This window comes from Melopsittacus undulatus, chromosome 8 (genome assembly GCF_012275295.1).
Source record: "Melopsittacus undulatus isolate bMelUnd1 chromosome 8, bMelUnd1.mat.Z, whole genome shotgun sequence".
In the NCBI taxonomy this organism is placed as follows: Eukaryota; Metazoa; Chordata; class Aves; order Psittaciformes; family Psittaculidae; genus Melopsittacus; species Melopsittacus undulatus.
Window position 1 is genome coordinate 8,003,273 of NC_047534.1, and position 23,141 is coordinate 8,026,413.

General features: G+C 40.6%; 1 protein-coding gene across 2 annotated transcripts; it reads left to right on the forward strand.

Moving 5' to 3' along the window:
* The first annotated feature begins 6,645 nt into the window (after positions 1-6,645).
* LOC101877817 (Rac family small GTPase 1) lies at positions 6,646-23,062 on the forward strand. 2 transcript variants are annotated; one of them, XM_005143361.3, is made up of 7 exons: positions 6,646-6,867; positions 15,030-15,101; positions 16,504-16,621; positions 18,872-18,928; positions 20,410-20,472; positions 21,151-21,310; positions 21,461-23,062. In XM_005143361.3, the coding sequence occupies exons 1-7, from the start codon at positions 6,833-6,835 to the stop codon at positions 21,589-21,591; spliced, it is 636 nt and encodes a 211-aa protein (XP_005143418.1). In that variant the 5' UTR covers positions 6,646-6,832; the 3' UTR covers positions 21,592-23,062. The 2 variants fall into 2 exon arrangements, with proteins under 2 accessions (XP_005143418.1, XP_005143419.1); XM_005143362.3 differs by lacking the exon at positions 18,872-18,928 and having other exon boundaries at positions 6,658-6,867.
* The last annotated feature ends 79 nt before the right edge of the window (positions 23,063-23,141 follow it).

Here is a 23,141-nt window from a genome sequence, read left to right on the forward strand (position 1 = left end):
TGAGTCAACATTGCTGAGTTGTTACATTTTAAAATGTCTTTGTAAGCTTTTTCAACATATATTCATTATATTTCAAAGTAGTTCCTTGGAGATTTATGCAAAGATTCCTCTGTTCTCCTTCAGGGCTCTTAACTTACCATACTTCCAAAAGAATAAAAAATTAGGCCCTTGATGTGCCTACCACATAGACCACTATTATCTAATTGTGCTCCCCTATCTGCTCTCCACTTGGGATAGATTTATTTTGGGAAGGGAACCTCTCTTTGCTCTGGAGCGTGACACAGAACAATTCTTACACTTGCGATCAGGTCTCCAGGGCTCCCTGTAAGAACTAATGACAACACAGATAAAACTGTGAGCATTTTGTATTTAAATGAGACAGAGCTTGAGGTTATTTATGCTTACACCCCCTTTTCTGGTGCCTTTTTATATTCATTGCTATGTTTACAAAAAATGATGGATGAAATGATTGCAAAAGACTGAGACTGTAACAGTAATTTGAAAAAGGGGAAAGGCCAAATACTTTAAACAATAAAACATTTTGTTCCCTTCAGTTCCTATGATCTTCTATACTGTTTTGGTCTCGAAGATCATTTTAAAAAAGACAGATGGTTCCTAACAAGCCCCTTCTTGTGAGTGGGTTTTTTAGGACTGCAAGGAAACTTGTCACTAGCTATAGCAGGCTGTCTGCTGATGCCATGCTTGCCTTCCCCAGCAGTGATCTGCCTTGGCACTCTGGAATCCCAGGCACCCTTCAGAGAATGTATTGTCCCTGGTGACAAAAGTGTTCAGTTTACTCTTGGTTTGGAATGATGTCAAGCTTAGCTCCTCCTCTCTCCAAAATCTTTCAGAAAATGAAGTACATGACATACTTTTGATTCTAACAACAAGGTTTTGGCAAGTTACGGGTAGATACATGGAAGGCTATTGACAGTATAAACAACTCTTGCAGAAGCTGTTGAACACAGGTTGCACTGAGAAGCATTGGTACCCTAACACAGGCCATATTTAAAAGGCACAAGACCTCACTGGAACCAGTATTTTTTGTCTATTTAAGAAAAGCAGGTTCTAACATTAAATCAAAGTACCAAGCTGCCAAAGTAAGCAGAAATAACAGTCACCCAACTGCATCTCTTGGTAAAACAGAAACAGGTGATTGACCAATGTCACCACTAATGTAGACTGTTTTACAAACAGGACATCTCTATATTTAGGAAATGGAGAAGAAATCAAACGTTTTGGGAAGTCTTTCTCTTCACAGAAATATTTAGCAGCTTATCAGTATACAGTGAGTTGGGGGGGAAAGTAATTTGTGCTAAACTATTTTGTACTAATTTTTGATATTTAGTCCTCTTACAAGTTCTTCAGAATTTCTACAATAGTTCTGGTGAGGAACTGATTCCAGAATATATAATCACTTTTTGACAGTTGTCTTATTTCTGTAATAGATGGGCCTTTCTTTGCCAAATACTGACCGTGCTACATGAGAAGCCACTGATTTATATGATTCTATAATTTTAATTTCTGGCTTTGATCTAACATGATTTTTAAAGCTGTCTGGTTATTGGCTTGCAGCATGACAGCAAGAAGTAGGCTCCACAACACTCTATCTGTCCCCAGGGAAACTGACCACAAAAGACTTGGTTCTTTTACGACCCAGCTCTCTTAAAGTCCATAAGCATGTCTGCAAGCCTGGAGCAAAATAAACACTAAATCTTTCTAAGCAAACCAAGTAGCCAGGTCAAAGCTTGTAGCCTTCCGTCTTTACTCATGTGAAAAATGACTGGACAGTAGAAGGGAGTAAAACTAGTAATGTTGAATAGGCTTATGTAATGGTCAAGCCTTTCTCCTTTGTCTTAATATTTTAAGGCTCAATTTCTTTGAAATGTTTGACATCAAGAGATGTGGAAGTTGAAAGGAACTTGCAGCTTACATGTCTGTGTATATCTGCGTACTTCAGCAATGCCTCACCTCAGGGCATGATATGATCCTTACAGTTATAAAAAGGCTTATTCCTATATTTCTGCTGAGGGAGTTACAGCAGTAAAAAACTGAAGTGACTCAGAGAAGTCTCAGGTCCTTGTTTATAAATATATAATGATGTCTCTATTCCAAAAATCTTACAGCCATATAGAGGGATTACTGTACATAGTCCCACTGCCTTCAACAACAGCTCTCACTGTAGTAAGCACTGTCTGTTACTGCTTGCTAAACCTGAGGGTAGACATAAGTGAATGCAAAGCCTTATGCGGTTTTTATGACTGAAATTCTTGACAGAAGAAATACTTATCAGAAGCTACCTAAATAAAATACAGGACTTGTTTCTGTTGTATATGTATGCCAGCTGAACTATCCATGCTAATATCACATGAATGTGCTGCATTTATTTTACAATGCTTTATTATTAATGTAGAGATTTATATGCTAACATTTTATGTTTATGCTCCTTTAATCTGTTCTCTCTGATGCAGCAATGCTGACATTTAGAAGTTGTGGTTCCCTTTTTATTGCTGCCTTTGGTTCCTCTAAAGCAGACTGAGCACTATATTTGAACAGCACACATATCACATGGCAGTACAGGGGTATTTTTGCAACACTCAGGAAACTCATCATACCAGAAACGTCTGCCAGGAATATCCAGGAACTGCAGACCGTTACTTGTGGATTATAATATTTTCCAACATGAATTTTATGTCAGTATCTCCCCAGCTTTAGTGAAGATACTCTGAATTTCCTCCACAGCAATAGTGTCACTTTCCTAATTAAAACTATGTGCTTTATTAGCTTGATAAAGACATATAACTAAAGAATTGAAAAATCATTAAAGGAAAAACTTCAGAATCTCAGGCAACTGAGTGCTGGTTGGGAACCTTTATGCTAGCTACTATCCAAACAGCTTAAATAAGTAATACTTATTTAAAAGTGGGAAGGTATAGGGATCAGTGAGAGACAGGCCACAAAGGCAGGTAACACACAGGTGGAACTAGAAGCCACAAAAGAGTTTTAGATGCCTAGTGTTGTGCCTTAAGATTTCTTTCTACCACCACTATATCCCTATTACTACATCATTAATCACCTGACTTTTACCACCAACTCAAATTAGGATAAAATCAAGCATTAAGTAAAATTTTAAAGGCAATTCTTTAAGATTAGAAAATAATTTTAAGATTAAAAACATCTGGAAACCTTTTTTTTTTCTCCAGTAAAAGACATCTCTCTTCAGTTTGGGGTCTTTTTGCTTCTGATTCTAATACAAATACCTAATGAGAAAAGAGAGCAATATGCTGAAAACTATAATTTGCCCTCCCACACTTTGTGATACACCTTTGCTTCCTTTAAAATCAGCTCTTGCACTTCAGTCCAACCCCTAGTTTGAAGTGGCTGTGAATTATTTGCCCCCAAAAAAGAGTTTTTTTCCCCCTGAAACAGACTTACTTTTGACCTAGATATTGTAGCATGGTGTTTCCTGAAGGCAACTGAACTGACTGGTGTCAGCAGGAAGTGTCATTTAGGAGTAGGAGAATACACCGATGAATCACTCTTTGGTGTTCTGTTTGTTTCAGTGACAGGCTTCCCTGTATATACAGTGTGTGTACTGGTCCTTGTCTACTTCTCTGTGGCTTCATTAATGAGCTAACGTGTTAAGAGCACAGTAATAGCCTGGGATGAAAGATATTATAACCATGCAAATAATTACTGTCTCTGTAATGTTGATAGTCTGTGTCATGGTGAGCAGAAGTTTCCAGTATTTCATCAGCATGATTACCCTGCCACTCCCCATTCACAAAGGAGAATAATCCTCCTTCAGTGCCAGCACATACACAATACACAGACAGTATCCAAAACCATTTTAAATAATGATTTCCTCTCGATTTCTAAGAAAAAGACTTTCAACAACAATTGTAAGGGATGAGAGGAGATGAAGTATTAGATTGTGGAACAATATTAGGACTGATCTAAACCTCAGCTTTATAATTCATGATTTTATCAGAATTCTGGAAAGATTTATAATTGGTTATTGTTACTGCCATTCATTTTTTTATTTTTACATACTCCACTGTGTAGTGCATATTGTAACTATTTACAACTCAGCACTGCAGTCATGTCTATCAAACTAATATTTTTCCTATTGTTTGTTACAGACTTCTCACTCCTTTACTCTTTCATATTGTTCTCTAAGTTTCTTTTCTAATGTTTCAGTATGTGCTCTCTGTTGATCTCTCCTCTCATTCTCACTGAAAAAAGAAATACCTGCAGAGTGTTAAGCATTTGTAGCACCATATTAGCCTTTGAAAACAAATATACTACATACTAGTGAAACAGAAAAGGTGCAGGAATAAAGTAAAATGTAGCTGAAATATAGTTAAGTTTAATAATAGAATAATTAATACAGCATGTCTTCTAAGGAGCATACACACAAGTAACAATTTGTCTTCCAGGGCAAATAAGGAAAGTTACCTCAAGAGAGGTATCAGCTAGGATTTCAAATGGAAAATTTTGAACAGTCCCAAAAGGCTTCTTTTTATCACATGAGGTAATCAATATTTACAAACGTGTGGGGAAAAAATTGTATTAATCTGTTACCATCATCATCTATCCAAACTCTAATGTTGTTTTTAATGACTAACAATAAATATTTATCTAGGTATTTTCTAATGTTGGCAACTTATACCCAGTTGTGTATAAGGTTGTAAATTTAAAACATACTCAAAGCATACCCTATGTTTTAACCTCATGTTTTTTTTTTTTGACAATGCAAAAAACCAATTGATCCCAAAAGAATAGGATGGAGAAGCACTAAAAAGAACATATATAAAGAGATATTGCTTGTCTTCTCACAGGATCATAAAAGCAATTTGTGCTAATGATTTTTCTCAATTTTGGCCTTCATCCTTGTCTTTGCACACTATTTTGTAATAATGTCGTAAATTTGTTAAACCTCTTTTTTAATATAAAACTGTCTGATCATCCATCTGTTTTACACTGGATGAAAAAGAACCAGTGGAGGAATAGACAGGTGGTGGAAAAATAAGAAGCAGTTTTACACTTCCCTTTAATCTTCCCATGTTCTGCATCTCCCCAGGACCACAACATAAATTAAGACAGTCTTCAATGTCTGCTCTATTTTTGTGCAGTATCTCAAAGGCCCCAAAAGCTGCTGTAGCAGACAGGAACAGCATGAGCACTTTGATACTGCCCACCTCTCTTCTACAGCTCCTGGGTGCTCTGTAGAGAACAGTTGCCAGGTCACTGGTAGCAGCTGAGTCTTGGCTTTAAGGATATTTAGCTTGAATGACAAGTCATTTCAGCTTCCATCTGTATGAGGTAACATGGACACGGAAGTGTTGCAAAAATAGCATTCCAGTTCACAGCAATAGTTATGATGTGTTCCTCACTGATGTAAAATTATTTTTGTGCAGCAGAAGAAAAATGGAAAACAGTAAATACCATGGAATGCTCTGTCCACGGATGAGGTTGCTTTTTGTGGTACCAGAATAATTTGGAAATTTTCTGAAATTAATAGGAGATCAAATCCCTAGAAAAGCATCCATGATAGTGCACTGCATTGATTTCACTGAATCCATCATCACTCTGCAGAAGCAGCATATGCATGGACCCTGTCCTCACACTTAGTCAATGCAGTGGATAGCAATGAAAACAAAAGGAATAGTGGTCATGTGCATTGGTTTGACCAGAAGCTTCTCTGGAATGTAGAATTATAGCAAGAACTAACTGTAGAAACTAAAGGACCGATGAGATCATTGGACCTGCTCTGCTTGACTTTTACTTATAATGAAAATAACTGTTTTGCTTAACGAAAAAGGAAACCAAAGGTTCTGTGTAGCCTGAGAGTCTCTGGGCTGCCCCAACTTACGCATTGATCACAGCGCGTAAGACTGTGCTCTGAAGACTGGGCACTGATCTGGTCTCAAACTTGCCTAGTTATCTAACATCCTAACACATCAGGAGGAGGGAGGGTAGCATGTGGATCCCTCGATGAGGGAGATGTTCTGGCTCCACAGTGCTGGCACGCTGAGTGAAGGGGACCATCTCATAGTGGGTGGCTGGATGAGGAAAATGGCAGCTACCCACTGCAGCACTTCAGGAGCATTGTGGGTTGCCTCTGGTAACTTGAGTTTCATCCGCACAGTACATTTGCAAAGCAAACGTTAATTTCACGTTAACATGCTTCACAAGATGAAGAATGAGATTGCTGCATGGTGTCCTGGCAGCGAATGGTCGCAAGGTTTGTCAAGACTCTTGTCAGGAGCAAGACAGGACCCTTGTTTCTCAGTACATCCGTCACATTTCAGCAGAGCTCTCAATGATTAAACAAAAAACAAAGGATCACCCTGGGGGCTTCCCTGGTCCTGAGGCCAAGGGAGCCAGGGGAAAGCCGCCTCACTCCCTTGTCAGGGTTAGTAGCACGAGCATGGCAGCTGCTTCTGCTCGGCGGTGCGTGGGGCCGAGCGCTGCCGAACGCGCCCGAAGCTCTCCGGCGCCACGGAGAAACCCGAGCGCTGCCGAAGCGGCCCGAAGCGAGCTCGGCGCCGTGCGCTGTCTGATCGAAGAGGCCCAAAGCGGCAGCGCCAAAGCGGCCCTTGTGAGGGCGGGACCGCGGGGCCGAGCGTAGCCCGGCCGGATGTGAGTGAGTGGAGCGGCCGCTTCCTGTTCCCCGCAGCCCGCCCTCTCCGCCTTGGGTGGTGGCCGCTGCTCGTCCCCGCTCCCAGGCACAGGGCGGAGGCGGCCGCGACCTGGTGCGGAGACCGCCGCCGGCTCGCTTCTTGCGCGGCCTTCCCCGTTCAGCAGCAGGACCCGCGGTGCAGGCCCGATGCAGGCCATTAAGTGTGTGGTGGTGGGCGACGGGTAAGCGAGGCGATCCCTCGGCCGGGCCCTCGCGGCGAGGAGCTCTGCCGGCTCCGCGGGGAAAGGGGAGAGTGTCCGCCCGTGGGGCGGGGAGCGCTATGGGCTGCATGGGCCCCGTCGCAAGTTGTGGGCGCCCCCTCTGCGAGGCCCTTGCGCGGCCCCACCGCCATGAGGGTCGCGGAGCTCTGCAGGGCTGGGGGTGTCCGCGCCGAGGCGGGGTGCGGTGGGTGTGGGGTGGCGGCCGCGGCTTCCTGCTGGTGGCGGGGGAGGGGAGGGAAGCGTGGGGCAAGGCGGTGACTGCTGCGAGCAAATGGTGGCTGCCTTCCGCGGGAGCGAGAAGCGAGGCTGCCGCGGGGGTGTCCGTGAGCGGGGGCTGGCTTCGGGGCTGGCTTCCTCCCCTAGCCCCGGATTGCTGCTGGGTTGCAGATTAATTCATATGCGTGCTGACAGAAGTGGCTTTCGCCGGCCGTGATTGCGTGAGGGGTGCACTAAGGGGTGCGCCCCTTCCCCGGCTCGCCCAGAAGCTGCCCTTTGCGTCTGGTGATCTTCATATCACTGGAAATACCGAAGTAATCAAAGAGTATTAAAAAAAGATACCATACCTTTAATGATATGAGAAATTTAATACTGATCTGAAATATATTTTGTGAAAGTAGCAAACTTAGTTCCTATTCCTGCTTATAGCTTGACTTTTGACATTTGATTCTTGCAGTAAAACCAAGTGAAATGTGCCAGACTCTGGGCAGATCATAAATACTTGTGAGCAGGGACTGTTTTTCTGCATGTGTGCATCTAGTTCTGTAAAGTTCCTACTTAAAGGAGACTGATAAAGCATGTAGAATACAAGTAATTTGCAGTATACTTATATGTAAAGAACTGTTACTCCTACAGCTTTTAAATATGGTGTTACTTGTAAGTGAAACCACTTGAGGATGCTTTTTAGAAGCAAGTTAACTCTTAACTTTAACTGTTGGATTTCGGTGTGAGGAATACTGGAGTTGTGGAGAAAGAGTTTGTATGTTTGCTACTTTTGAATAGTCTCTATGATGCTGTTCCCATCAACTTGGAGGCATTTTTTCTCTTACTGGATGTCAGAGCTCAGGGGAACATCATAGGCCAGCTGGAAAACAAGACTTTTCTCTTATGCAGAGGGTTGTTTCTTCCCTTAGGAGAAACAAAAATCCCAGTTCCAATTTCCTTAGGAGAAACAAAAACAAAAGTGTAGGCTGAGCATAGTTGGTATCACAGCAAACTTCTGTAGATGGCGAAGTGAAGTGTAGCTAAATGGTCTTGCCACTGTCTGTAATTTCATGTTGTGGGCTCATGTTGAGTTTATGTGTCTGGATTTTTTTTTGTTGCTATGCTTTTTAAGATGTAGAAACCCTGAAAAGGTGGCTAAGTATGGTTGAGAGGTAAATTTACTCTGTGTGACAAATTTGTTTTGACTTGCTGTGTAAGAATTTGAGCAATATGAACATGAAAGTGGTATTCTGACAAATGAAGACTGTTCACAGTAATATAGTATTTTGATGCCAGGTGGGATAACCATGGACTTTTGGTTATATTGATTTTGAACTCAGCACATTGGCTTTTCTATTATATATTTTTTAATTAAGCTGATCTGTGTTGTCCCTGACAATGCTGTAAATAAGCGCAGTGCATCATGTTTGGGTGGGGAAAAAAGTTCAGTCTACTTCCTTCATTAGATTTGAGAACTCAGCACAGAAAAACTGTATAATATTCAGTAATTCATTCAACAATACAGTTCTTTTGGTCATTTCCTTTGTAAATCATCCCACTTTGTAATGTGCTTATTGTTCTTTGTCTTGGAAGTGAAAGTGGTGTAATTCTACCTGAGTTTTGTACATGTGTGAACAAGATACAGTAGATTGCTTTTCTGCCTCTTTAGTTAGAAACAAGTATTCTGTTCAGGTAATATTGCTTTTTTTGGTAGCTTTGTATCATTCTCCATTCTTTTTTTTAATGTATATATTTGTTTAAATATTTAACTATTTGTGTTTCCCTGTGTTGCTGCTACTTCAAAACTTCAAGCGTTACACATATTCTAGGAAATGTGCAATGTTTGCCTTAGATAAGGCTAAGGCTTTATGTTTCTGTGAAACAATGTGAGTTAAAGATTTGCTTATGTGATATGAAACTTAGGTATTGTTTTATGTACCCTCCCCAAAGGTCTGCTGGGAACAAAGTAAACAAAGCTGTAGAAGTACCTGTGTGATTATTAGTTTCTAAGTTAGTAAGCAAGTGGGCTGGTTCTCATAAGTAACTCATGTTTGTTCTTAGACCTTTGTCTAGTACCTCTTTAGACAACTAATTTAACAAAACCTGGCATATGTGCTAGTTGTGCTATCGTATTTTGCCCATGTTTTTTTTTCCCTCTGTGAGGCTTGTGTGATCAAAGTAAATGGCAACTGTTGCTTCTTGATGAGACAGAGCAGTAGGAATGTGCAGGACAGATGAAGAGCACTCCACTTGAATAACTGCAGGAGTTGCTGTTGATTGACACTTGAGAAAAAGCATTGGTGGAAGTTATTTTTAGCAGCTTTTGTTTTCACTCTATAAAGGCAGCTGTTAAGTGGTATGAAATCTCCAGTGATGTCATGTAGGGGAAGTTAGGGGAAGGTCTGTGTTTTGGAGGGGTGGTTACTAGACGCTACAGGGTTTGTCATATTTCATGCTTTTTTGTAGGCATTTTCTAATTGTAGAAATACTGTAAGAGCTAGAACAGTGTCTGCTTGGAATTCTGCTTAATTGGGGGCCTTATTCGCTAGAGCAATGCAGTGTTTGTATAAGATGCGGAACACTTGAGTCCCTCCCATGCAGTACGTAGCATGTGGTGACCTGAAATTCACTAACTTGTGTTAACAAACTTTTAAAGTTTAAAAAATGTAGTAGTGTTGCAGGTACTGACCAGCATATTTGGGAGAGGGTGTGTCACAGTGAGTAAAACAGCTTATCTGGCAGAGCCGGATGTAACTAAACATACTCTAGTAAAAATATGGAACCTTGTGTCTCAGGATGGTCCTAGAGAAACTTCAGATAGTGTTTTAATGTTTTGAGTGAAAACCTGGACTACTGTGCGTCATTTCTGCTGGGGAGGTAGTTCGTGTGGATCAAAGAAAGAAATGTTGTAAGCAAAGCTTTTTATGAAGGCTGACACCTGTTTGCAGATACCAGCATTTCTGGAATTAAACCACAAGTACTTCAGCTGGCCTCCATTACTGTGGCTGCAAAACAGAACTAAATTCTCACAATTAGTTTTTAGTTGCAGGAAAGCTCTCAACCATCTGTGCAGCTCTGATGCCTTTAGAGGGAAAGAAATGCTGGTGCGGGTCCTCCAATGGCATTTTCAGTGCATGTCACGTACCGTGGCTCTAATGGAGTGGGGAAACTTAATAAAGCTTGTTAGTGTCCGTAAGGCCAGGAAAGAGATTACATGTTTTGTTTTCAGGAATTAATACATGTGTGGTTATATAAGCACATTGATTCCTGGATGGGACTCAGAAGCAGTAAGGGGCTCAGTGCTGCCTTTTGTAAGTCTTTCACTTAAGTGGTTAAAATGCTGGATTTCTGTAAGCCATATTTTTAATTACAGTCAAATGTTATTGGTTTCATTTATGTAATAGTGGGTGGACAGAGCTATGATTAAGTAATTGTTAGAAATCTTGTTATGACTAATCTTGGTTTGGTGTTATTTTTGCTTCTTAGTCTCAGCCTTTATGTATGAGGATTTATATTTTGCCAGTTTGACTTCTGTATTAAAGCAACTCTCTCTAAAGAGAAGTCTCAAAAGTTGGCAAAGTACCTAGAAGAGGTACTTTATAAATAAAGGTAGGCAGTAGTGTTTATTTTTAAGACTGGTGACCATAATGATATGATTTGTAGGGCAGGGAGCCAAAAGGCGAGGAAAGCAGGAAACCTGGATGGAGCAAGTCTGAAACAGGGTTGTTGAACGTGTTTTTTCTTGTTTAAATGACTGTGGCTGACTGGTGCTGCAGAAACACAGAAAGCCACTTCTAAGCTTGGAATGAAATCTCTTGCCACCTCCTTCCTGTGCTGTTTTGATTAGGCAGAGCAGACTCACCAGTTTCAATGCAAGATGAGCAAAGGAGCCAGGGTGCAGAGAAAATTATCCACTGCTGAAAATTTAGAGTTTGATATTAATTTGTTGTAAGCTGAAATTATCTGTAATGAACCTGCTGGAAAATGAAGCATGAGACCAAACAGATTCTAGAAGCATGAGAGCACGTAACCTTTGCACCTCCAGAAATTTCCCAAAGTAGCCAGCTTTTGCTCCCCTTAGTATTTTGAAGGGTTTCATGTTTGTCCTTTGTAAGCTGGACCAGCAGATCCTGCTTTATAGTGTTGTGAGTGCAATTCAGTAATATATCCAAACTAATCTTAACTGATAGCTCAGGGAGCTTTCCTGAAGTTCTTGTCCTGGCATGTCACAGAGTCAGTGAATGCCAGTGCAAGAGATAAAAGATGGGATCCCTTGACAGCTATTAAATGAGCTGCATTGTCATACTGCTACCTGATGCTTTCCCACAGAAGTTTTTGAAGGGTAAATACCTTTTCTACTTCTGAGCACAGGTACATCTGTGGAGTAATAGGGGAAGTTGGCGACCACCCCCCAAATCCTCAATTATTAAAGAAATCCTCAAATTATTAAAGAAACTTTAGGGTAAAATGTAGCTGCTAATTCTGGGATGGAATGTGGTAAACACGCACTGAATCTACCCTATGACAGTTCCCCATGCACCCCTGTGACCTTAGCTTATGCCAAGATAAACTGAGAGTGAACCATGACGAGTCCCTGTTATACCCCTCGCAGGTGTGGGGATGTGAAGAGGCCATGTACTGATAAACCATCTAGTAACTGACAAAGATTGTAAAGTGAGAGTGTCACACCAAAAAAGGTATGACTAGAGCCACTTAAGCTCCATAGGTACATACTCAGGCACCATAGTTGTTTAGTTAAAGCTCCATAGGCATGTATTTAAACTCAAAATCATATTTTGTTATAAATTCCATAGTTATTTAGTTAAGAAATTTAAACTTGTATTATTGTGAAAGAGCCTGGACAGATACAAGGGCCTCTTAAAGTGTCAGGAGACCTAAGAGGCGGCAGTGATTTGTGATGAGAACTGATAGCTAGGGTAGGCAGACTGAGAAAAGCCAGACTGAGGGAAAACAAAATTGAGGAAAATAAAACTGAGGAAAAACAAGATTAAGAAACCTGTAATCAAGAAGGGCTGTTGAGATTCTGCAGATTCTGACAACACCTGGGCAATTGTCAAAAATGTTATTTATGAGTGAGAAAATCATTATTGGGTATCCTATGGTGAGCTATCTTAATTGTAATCTTATTTTAATGCTAAAAATCACACCCACAGGTCAAAAGACCCCTGCCTGGGTTAGGAGACCCTGCATAAACAGCTGTAGTTAAGCATTTAATTATGTGATCCTTATACAAGTTAGTTGATCAGCTAGTGAAAGGTGGGAGTGTTATGGGGAGTTATTATTCCAACTAGATCCTGTAAATCGGTGAAATTGGAGTGGGGGGAAATGAGAGGGAAGACTCCATCATCACTGGTGGCATCATTGACAGACTGAACCCGTCTTTTCTCCCCCATAGGGGTCACCTGTTGGTTGGTCTATGCTCATTTCATGATCAATTTTTAGCTGGCTTTATATATTATTTTCACCCTTGTTCTCACAGTATTTTATGTTGTCACTCGTAATCTTCAAACCTTAAAACTATTGCAAAATTGTATAATAAAAATTCTCAGTTAAGATCTATTTTGTGTGAGTTTCTCGAGACTTAAATTGACTTACAATTGGCTTAAAAACTTAGAAAATGTTAATTTGGTGGGTGAATCTGCTCCTGCGTACCCTGAATAGGACAGTCGAATCCCCCTCCCCCCCCCCCCCCGACACATTGTGCTGTCCTGGTGAGTGCCTCCAGAGGCTCTGAAGGCTCTGACGGGCTGGTGGGGCTCAAGGGTCTCTTTCCTCGGGCTGTAGCAAACCTGTCCTGTCACACTTACAGGTGAAGGGGTGAAATCTTCCCCCTTATGGGGAGGAGTGTGTGTGTGTGTGTAAACTGCTTACTGGGGCAAAGACCCCCTTAAAGTGACAACATCCCAAGCCTGTTATTACAGGAAAATGTTCAGAGGTTGTACGTACCAAGAACAGAATTAAATGCCCCCTTTTTGTTGTTGTTACAGCTTGGTAAAACCATGCTGAAAGGACAAAACAATAATCCGTGCAAGGAGCTGGCATCTTCCTTCCATAGAAGCAGGTGTGAAAAGTAGCATGGAAACTGCAGGGTATGATCAGAGAGTTGCAGCAGATGGGATGTTGTGCTGGGTATCAGCTCAGGAGCATAAAATGAAAACTAAAAAATAAGTAGGATAAAATCCTAGGTAGTTTTGTACACTGAAGCAGCTCTCATAGCTCAGGCATTTAAGGTAATGTTGTCAGGTGCTGCTAGTAACTTCTTGGGCTAATGCAGTATGGAACTGCATGAAGTTCAGTGGAGAGGCTTGTTACAGATTCAGCTACAACATATGCAGAAATACACTTAAGGTTGTGACAAAGCTCAGATTTCCTTAACCTGCCTTAAATTGTGAGTTAGTAGCTATGGCTGTCTGTCTGGCTAATAATTCTGAGTGTCACATCCTTTTAAATAGAATTTTGATATTTGAAGGGGCAGTCCCCATGCTTCCAAAGCAAGAGAAGAAATGCAGTGATTTAAGTGGAAGATACACAGTAAAATTCAGATGACTGCCTTGGAGCATTTGCAACTGGAGAGCCAGCAAGCCCTTGACAAAAAGTTTGTAAGCTTTTTTTTCTCTTCTGCAGAAGCTAAAGGATAATAGGATAATTTTAGCAATAACATTTGATATTTGGTTCTTGGGTTGGGTTTGTTTGGGTGTTTTGTTCTTTTTATTTGGTGGTTTTTATATTAACTGTAGTTCTAGACTAAAACTTTAATAAGTTTCTTCAGCTTGTGAAATACACAGTTCAGGAGGCTCATGAGTCAAGCCTTATACTAATGGCAAGATTGTATGTGCAAGTACAGTCAGGTTTCAAAGTTAACTGGCTTAGAGCAAATCATTGTAGTGATAAACCATCTGCAAGACAAGGCAGTTTTCCTTGCATGGGAGCTTGAAGAGAGAGATGGGAAGGCTGCAAGCCTGGCTGGGCATTAGCGCTTTTGAGGAGCTAGCTGCACACGCATGTCTGAAATCTCTCATGCTGTTAAAGGATTGTGCCTTCCAAGTGAGAAGGCAGCATGGGAGCCAGTCTGCAGCATCAGAAACACTCTTTTTAAAACACTCTATTTAAAAAAAAGAAATATGGTTCAATTTTGAGTTTTTCAATCCTTTAATTGAAACTGTAACAAAAACTCAATGGTGTTGTTAATCTAATGTTTGACTGTAGATAAGATGAGGGGAGGAGGGTGGAGAGGGAAGGAGCTGGCTGCCAGAGTTCTGAAAGAAACCTTGAACAGAACCTTGCCCTACGCCCATTTGAGGCTGTTCATAATTAGAGCAGTGGGGAAAGGTTCAGTATTCCAAGTTCTCCAATATTGGAATGTATCTATAAATGAGTTTATGAAATGTTTGAATAGTTGATGAATGGATGTGGGGAGTCATTCAGGTATTCAGAAGTAATGATGTGTTGAAGAACTCTGCCTTTCAAGCTTTTTTGGACTTAATGTGAAAGCACACCATTTCCTGGGAAAAACAGTGGGTTTGGAATTGTGTAAAGGGTATCTGGAAATACTTCTCAGGTTTGTTTTCAGTTTCAGGGGTTTGGAGTAAGGTGGTCTTGATGCATATTCACTTGTGTCTGGCAGATGTTGGTAGTCTTAATACTTGTGGGATTTTTTTGCCTAAAGATTGAAAAAAAAGGTAATTTACTGTTTCACAGAGTGGGTTTTATATGATGTGTGTTTTCACTACTGGTAATCTTAAGGCTACAGTTTATTGACTATTCTCCTGTACAAAAGTGACTACTGACACTTAGTTGTACCTTAGCTGACTGGATGTAATTAGTCTTTTTCCCTAAAAGGCATATTATTTCTCATTATTCAAGATGAATTTGTTTTACATATGAACTTTCTCTTTTTACAGTGCTGTAGGTAAAACATGCCTACTCATCAGTTACACAACCAATGCATTTCCTGGAGAATATATACCCACTGTGTAAGTACTGACAAAATCCTAAGAACTCATTTATGTCATAGTCTCTGTGCTTACTTCCAGCCCAGATTCCTTATTTGAATTGTTTGAATTGGCTGCAAACACCCCTCAGTTTCATCTTATATGTTTAACTGAGTATCTAGGTGTGTACTGTAAGGAGCAGCACTTCGAGCTTTTACTGCTCAGCACAGTCGTACCAGGGCTGCTTCATGTCCTGTCAGTTTTGCCTCCATCTGCCCTCTAGTCCTAGCTTATTAGGGACTAACATTTTATCAGATTCTGTTCTCTTTTAAACTAACATATTATTTCTGTCTTTAGTATCATCCATAATAAGTAGTCCCAAGGCTGTGCAACTTGTAAAACGTTGTATCATAGCCAGAAGTAGTTGGTTTACATGACTGATTTTTTTCTGTTTGTTCCTTCTACTTTCTGTGCTACTGCCAGTCTTGTGCTGAGCCAGCCACAGCTCTAGAGTTCCACAGGCAAGACTGTGGGGTCTCATTTATTTTGGTGCTTCCCCTTTTCTTGCAAGTAATTATTTGTCAGTATCAGTATTAGTGTAGTTCTGTTTTCGAGGGCCTGTGTAGAGGAGGCATTTTATACATGAGCAGCTTCTTTGCCTTTTTCAGACGTCTCTCTGTTTATCTGTCTGTATTGTTTTCTGTATGGATGAGTTTTTCAGGCAACAGAATACATTCTAATGAGATTTACAGATGATTTTTGTTACCCTTCCAAGGAAGTGTTGTCTTGATTTACTCCAATTTCCTCTTTTTTTCTTTGTTTTTGTCAGATTAATTCAGATTTTTGAATTACAGTATGCTTGTGTTCCCAGTGAGTTTAGTTTAGCCCCAACAAGTCATTAAGACCTTTGTGCTCACAGTGGTAATGAGATAAAAATGGTGCCTCTACTGGCCCCTGGTTATTAACTTTGATATTTCATTGGAGGGGGTTTTGGTTAGGCAGCATTACCAAGTGTTTTGTTGTGCTTTTTCTTTTCTTGCCTACTGTTGTTAGGAAGGATATGTGGTTGGTTGCACATCTATCTTTTATCTCTTACAAAATGAGACAGATTAACTTGCTGACTGTCCCATGAAGACTGGAAGGTACTTGCTGAGTATACCATCTGCTTTCCTGCACTTACTGGGATTAACACTTCCTTTGGAAGAGCAGTGAAAAAGATGACTGCTGTTCGGACTGGACCGAGTCTGTTTCACACATCTTTTTCTTCCATTACTCAATACTAGGCTCAGTATTTAAAGAACAACTTTACTGTTTCTAGGGAGCAGAAGGATGCAATAAAAATGTTCCCTTTCCTAGTGCTCCCAATTAGGACTCTGTAGGGAAAAAGTGCTCAGTGCCCTGTGTACTGCAAACAAATGCAGTTAACTCTTCCTTTATTTTTTAGCTTTGACAACTACTCTGCTAATGTAATGGTCGATGGAAAACCGGTGAATTTAGGTTTGTGGGATACAGCTGGTCAAGAGGACTATGACAGACTACGTCCACTCTCCTATCCGCAAACAGTAAGAACTACAGTGTGAAACTAGAAACAATCTATACAGCTTTGTCTAACCTAAAGTTTTTCTCTTTTTGAACATTAGGGACAAGTTATCACTTCTGGAGATGTATTTTTAGTAACAGTGTCTTGCTGCAAGCTATCTTCAATCTTTATACAGTTGTAACATTTGGATGCTTGTGTATTTGTGTGCACCAATACATGCTGGGTTTTGTGTAGTTGCAGCCTCAGACTCGGCTAGAATGCTTGATTTAAAACGAAAAAACCCAAACCAAGCCCCAAAACAAAACCAAAAACCCCTCAGTGAATAGTCTCATCAGTTAGTCCATTGATTTTAAGGTTAGCATGCCTGCCAAAAGCAGGGTTTGTTTTTGGTTTTAGGCACATGTTTGGCTGCAACCTGACACTGTCACTGCTAAGCACTTGATATTGTTAGTCTGTGAAGATGTTCTAAATGTGAGAGGCAGAATGAATGGAGATACTATTGGGATTGACAGCGGCTGCATCGGAGCTTTCAAATGTACTTAAGACCATGGCTGTTTTATTACTTACTGTAGCTTGTGCTGTAACATCAATACAAATGTGCTTCTGTCTTCCATGCTTGCAACTGGTTAAGTCCTGTCTGCATGCTGCATCCTTCCGTGTATAAGGAAAATGCTGAAATAACCTGCCCTTTGCTAGCTACAGTTAATGTGTGCAGAAGCTGGTTTTCTAGTCTCTTTAGAGCAGTTACTTATATATGGTGGAGCTGTGCTATAAGAAAGATGGTAATTTTCAGGGGGGTTGGCATTGATTATTGTTGCTGTCAAATATATATTCAGTGATAATAGTGTAAAAAGCAGAATTGTTTCAGTTACTCTACAGAATAACTGAGTAACTGCTCTCTTGAATAATGTGACTGTTATTTAAGAAACTCTGGTGCTTTTTTGGTTTGGGCGTATTTATTTATTTATTCTTTTTAAGGAAACTGTCTTAATTCACAATTTTCCTTAACTTGCTTATCACTAACTCTCACAATTAGGCTTTCCCCTCCATTACAATACCCAGAGGAGATGTGAACTTGCCAGTTTTAGACAGCACTAGTAGAAATGCTAGAAATAATCTGCCTTTCCTAGGAAGTGAGACAACGGAAAGCCGTTTTTCTCTAATACCTAGATCTTTACAGGATATCTAAAATACATCTCAGCATAGAGAAAGTTATGATGAAAGATCACAAAATAGTGTGAGAAAGCAAGCTGTTCCTGCTGTATGACAAAGACAGAATGCATGTGCCTGTCTGCAGGCTCCTAAAATAACAGTGGCTTTCTGATACACTGCAAAAGAATTCCATGTCAACCTAAGCATACTTTGGGGAAAAAAAAATATCTGTGCAAGCATGGGTAACTGTTAAGTAAAGGTCTGAAGTACTTCCAGTTACTTGGATTGTTTCTTACAGCAGAGAATGAAACGGAGTGGTAAGTCTTGGAACTCCTTATGAAGCAGCCTTCAGATGTTTGCCTTGTGAATATGCAAGAATCATCATCACTTAAGGGACAGAACCCCAGAATACTAACAAAAAGTACAGGGGGGCAGAGCAGTAGAGCTGATGAAGCCTGTCTTTTTTTTTAAGATCTGTGTTCAGCCTCCTTCTTCCTTCAGTGTGCTACTTAAAACCCACCCCTCACATTTTGATGGCCCTCCATTTCCCTGTGTCTGCACCTGAGCTATGTTCTGGGTGAGGTGAAAGCAGGTTTTGCTGGGGACTTGGCCAATGCGTGTATCTCCATTAGCCTCCTGGCAGTTCAGCAGCTGTTGACTTCACAGTAAGGACTTTGCTGTAGTGGAGACATTAATTTGGGCCTTTTTCCTTTATTATTAATTTTTTTTCCTCCCTAAAAATATTCAGGAGTTTAATACCTGCTCCTGATTGTATTTGAAATCTATAGCTATTTAAAAATATTTGGGTAAGGAAGTTGGGACAGAAAAGGTGGCTTCCTTGGGAGACCGAACCTAAAAGCAAATTAAGTCAGGAGAATGCTTTTTGTGAGAGGTTTCCTCTTGTGAGTGTCCTCTCACAGTGAAGACAGACATTTCCAGGTTTGTGGGGAAGTGTGGTGGCCTGTTCTGGATGGAGGCAGTTGGTTGTGCTGAATCACAGGGCAGTGTCTCCCTTGAGAAGAAAAGCCATTTTGTGAGTATTTGTGAGCACAAATTGCTGACTGAGAACATTTCCCCTTAAATCTATTTTAGGAGTAACTTTATCTCCTACTGTTATTAGGTTGGAGGAACCAATGGTAAGAATCTATCTTCCAGTCTGACAGATCAACCTATTGCCGTATGTAAAACTTTAAATAAACTTCAGTTCCAAGTTCTGTCATCTTGTCTTGCTTATGACAGTGATAAATTGGCCCCTATTTTTTAAACAACTACTTTTCTTGGAACTATTGCATTGCTGTAGCTGAGAACTCCATTAGCAAATCTATATGAGTTGCTAAGACCAAACCTTTACTTGGAAATAAATAGCTTTTCTTCCTGCTTAAGATTGACAGTGTGCAAGACACAAGAAAGCATGACTACACTGAAGCTAGTAAAAGAGAGTCTGCATAATGTGCAGAACTTCAGTCACCACAAACCTGCAGATTGGAAAACAGAAGTAGTGGCCATAGTATCACGTTATTTGATGTTGTTTCTTTCTTCTTCTGGGACGCTGCTATGGAAACTTGTTGGGGTGATGCATGAACAACCGGGTTGCAAGTGCTTAGCAGTGCAGATGTCAGCTGTTGACCTAACAAAATGCCTTGAAATGCAGCACAATCAACTAACATTCTGAAATGCCTGATTCTGTATCACGTTTGATACCTGGATAAGTATGGATGCAGAGTTAGGTTGGGGAAAGTTGGGCTTGTTTGAGAGATGCTGGTTGAGTTCGGGGTCATTCAGCAAGATTACAGTCTTTATCAGTTTAGAGAAAATGAATTTCTGAATGCTTCCAGACAATAGTGTATATGAAGCTCATTGGGTTTTGAAGGGGGTTGTATAAATGTGTTCTAAAATGGTTTTATCAGGTCTTATGATATGTCTTTTACCTTCAGTTGAAAAGTGAGATGTGCAAGATCCCTAACTTCTGAACCCACTTCTGAAGTTTTCAATGCTCTTAATCCTAATCTTGTTATAGAGAAATTCTGAGATCTTTTTATATTGGCAGTCAGTAGAAGTGACAGTTGTACAAGATTTTTCTGATTTGGACACAGAAGTAGTAATTGTAAAAGTTATTGTATGACTCTGTTATTCCATACTGTATACTTTACCCTTGCAATCAAAGACTTTAGAGTAGTGTATTAATAGTAGATTAATATTTAAAAAGGGGGTGTCAAGGGTTAACTCACTTAGAGGCCTGCAGAGAGTATCCAACCCCAGGTTAGAAGGCAGTCTTGACTTCCTGTATTTGTGTGGTTTGGGGTTTTTTTTTCTAAATGTCAGTGAAGGAGAAGGGACATTTAGGGGGAAAAAGAAGCTTTCAGTGCAATGCTGTTAGAGTTGTAGTTGCTGGCTCCTGCAATAGCTGATTGTAAACCTGACTACAATGTATTTGTTGTTGGTTTTCCCCCTCTTTGTGTCTGCTTGTAGCTGCCTGGGAATGGATTTCCCACTGGGACAGCTGCCTCCAACTGTTACATGCAAGTGTACTATTGACCTTCCTTTTTTGCAAGTGTGGTGCAGCTGACAGGGTGGTACAGGTGTGGCCGGTATTGGCCTCTTCATGAGCTTTTACAAGAGTTGCTCTGATGTGCTAACTTCTATCAACTTGTTTTGTAGGATGTCTTCTTAATCTGCTTTTCCCTTGTGAGTCCTGCTTCCTTTGAAAATGTCCGTGCTAAGGTGAGTACAAGCTGGTATCATTTTATTTCTTAAGTGCTCAGCATGCTGCTCATTTCGCAGCAGTGGCTGGAAAGTAGGAAGTGATTTATTTTTGGCAGGCAAAGTTTGGGAACTATAGTCTGAAAAGTCAGAAATCCATTTGCCCAAGTCAGCCATGGTAGTTCAGGGCACATGAAATGCTATGAATTGTTCTCTGATACAGTGATAGAATAATAGTAGTTTAAGAGTGTTCAGCTGATGAGGTGCTGAGATCACAAACAGGAACTTCCCTTTTAATGCGATTTACAGAAAAATATTAAAAACCAAATGCATGTAATAATGAGGTTGATACCACCTGTGTGCTGCTTCTGTTGCAGTCCATTCATGTCTGGACAGCTCAGCTGTATGGCATTGGGGAAACCTCACAAAGGACAGGTGGTCTCTGTGGGGGAGGGAAGTGCAGCTCAGAGCTCTCTTGGTGTGGGGAGAAAATCCAGCCCTTGCTAGGGTGAGCTTTTAAAGTATACAGAAATACCCATTGGCTTCATTAGAAGTGTTTTGCAATTGTCTGCTCTTTTCTGATACTGCTTTGATGAAGTGTCACATTCTCCCTTTCCTCTTTGACTCTGGAAAATGTCATGAAGGGCTGGAAGCCCTTGTGGGAATCTGCCCCCCCCAACCCACGCTGTTTCTTTGCAGTGGTATCCTGAGGTGCGGCACCATTGTCCCAACACTCCCATCATTTTAGTGGGCACCAAACTTGATCTCCGGGATGATAAAGACACTATTGAAAAACTGAAGGAGAAGAAGCTGACTCCCATCACCTACCCACAGGGCCTTGCAATGGCAAAAGAGATCGGTAGGATGGCAGCGGGGTTAATGTTGAGCTACACTTGGTTTCTGTTAGATGTACCTCAAAAATAAGTGCCTGGGTTTTGTTGCAGTTAGCTTGCAGCAGTGCTGCTCTGATTAGGAAAGCTGCTTTGTAACAGCCTTTCTGCTTCCACAGGTGCAGTGAAATACCTCGAATGCTCAGCACTTACGCAGCGAGGCCTCAAGACAGTGTTTGATGAAGCCATCCGAGCAGTTCTGTGCCCCCCTCCTGTAAAGAAGAGGAAGAGAAAATGTCTGCTGCTGTAAACATTACCCTCCCCCACCCCACTCCAAACCCTGTGCTTTGCTCAGAACAATGGAGCATTCACACTCAATGCCAAGTTTTTCTGTTATAAATTAGTTCTTTTCCACAAATTCTTGAACCAATCAACAATTTCACAGTTTCCTTTTGTTTCAAGAATGACAGTTACCTTCTAAAAGCAAACTCCTGAAAAGACAAACATATGTAAAGCCTTATTTTTAAAATCCTATTCTTGCTCAATTAAGTGTTGCCAAACTATCTGCTGAACTAAGTTGCGTTGTTGTGCTACGAACACTAAGCACTAAACTGTTTTTTAAAGATTCTTGAAGATGACTCTAATTTCTGGTAGGAAATGCAAAAACACTTTCTAGTTTTTCACAGTAAGTAGCAGTACCGGGTCATTAGTGAAACACTGCACTCGAATGAGCTATTACTAAATGGTTCCTCAACCCACAGTCATTGCACAGCGTTGTAGATCAGACCCAAGTTGCTGGCAATGACTGACACCCGTGAGTCACAGTGTAAAATGCTTTATCGTGGGTAAGGGCTTGGTTGCAATCTAGTTCTTGCTGCTGTGATCTAAAGAATAAATAACTATTTGTACTGAAGTGTATCTAGTCCTTTTGACAGCTTTGTGTTGTGATGGATAAAGGAAATAGTGGGTTGGATCAAATGATAGTGCCAGACAGTATTTTGATGCCGTACAGCTGACTTACACTACACTGCCAGGGTAGTTGAAACTGTGCAGGTTAACACCGGGGCCTGCTGTCCCAGAGGTGCAGCAGTGGAAGAGAGGTTGGTGTTCACAGGTAAATTCCGTTGAATTTCAAGTAGGGCATTTGTTTAGGTACAACTCCAAACCAGTCATTCCCACAACTGTTGTGTAGTAAATGCTTTTCTTGTAGTATCTCTTCTTACTGAGCAATATAACTTGTATTTTAAAACCTTTCTGATGATACACATTTGCTTCTTTTTATTTTTCTTTGTAGAGTAGAATGTTGAAGCATATCCTCCTTATTTTCCTGTTATTTCTGACCCAGTAAGTTATATGCTTTCTGAGGAGCTTTTACTCTATTAACTAGGTGTAAAAATCATGTGAAGCGGCTTTACACATTTTAGTAATTTTTGTATTTTAAACCTCTATAAACTACGAACTTTCTCACCTATCCCTCTTTGCAAGCTCTCCCCACCACTGTAATGTTACTAATGCAGACAAGTGTTCTTTATGTCACTACATGTACGTGTGCAGCATAGGCTGAGTAATGGTAACCTGGGTCTGTGAGGTTCTGTAAACTAGTGCTCATGTTCTGTACATTCTAAGCAGGCAGGAATACGATGTTGAACTACACCCTTTCAACCACTAAAGCAAAATTTACAAGTAAAAGTTGCAAAATTGTGAAGTTTTTACATTGATCTTTTGCTAATGCAATTAGCAGTATGTTTTGCATGTATGACTTAATAAATCCTTGAATCACATGTGTGGCAATGTTTGAGTGTCTTAGAAAGTGTTCTGATTCTTGCACCACTCTGTTTCAGGGTTGTTTTTCTGCTGCCA

Excerpts from the sequence above, each read along its gene's own strand:
- LOC101877817 (XM_005143361.3), top strand. The coding sequence starts at position 6,833 with ATGCAGGCCATTAAGTGTGTGGTGGTGGGCGACGG. Across the intron at positions 6,868-15,029 it reads TGTGTGGTGGTGGGCGACGG|TGCTGTAGGTAAAACATGCC; the intron begins GTAAGCGAGGCG and ends CTCTTTTTACAG. Across the intron at positions 15,102-16,503 it reads GGAGAATATATACCCACTGT|CTTTGACAACTACTCTGCTA; the intron begins GTAAGTACTGAC and ends TTTATTTTTTAG.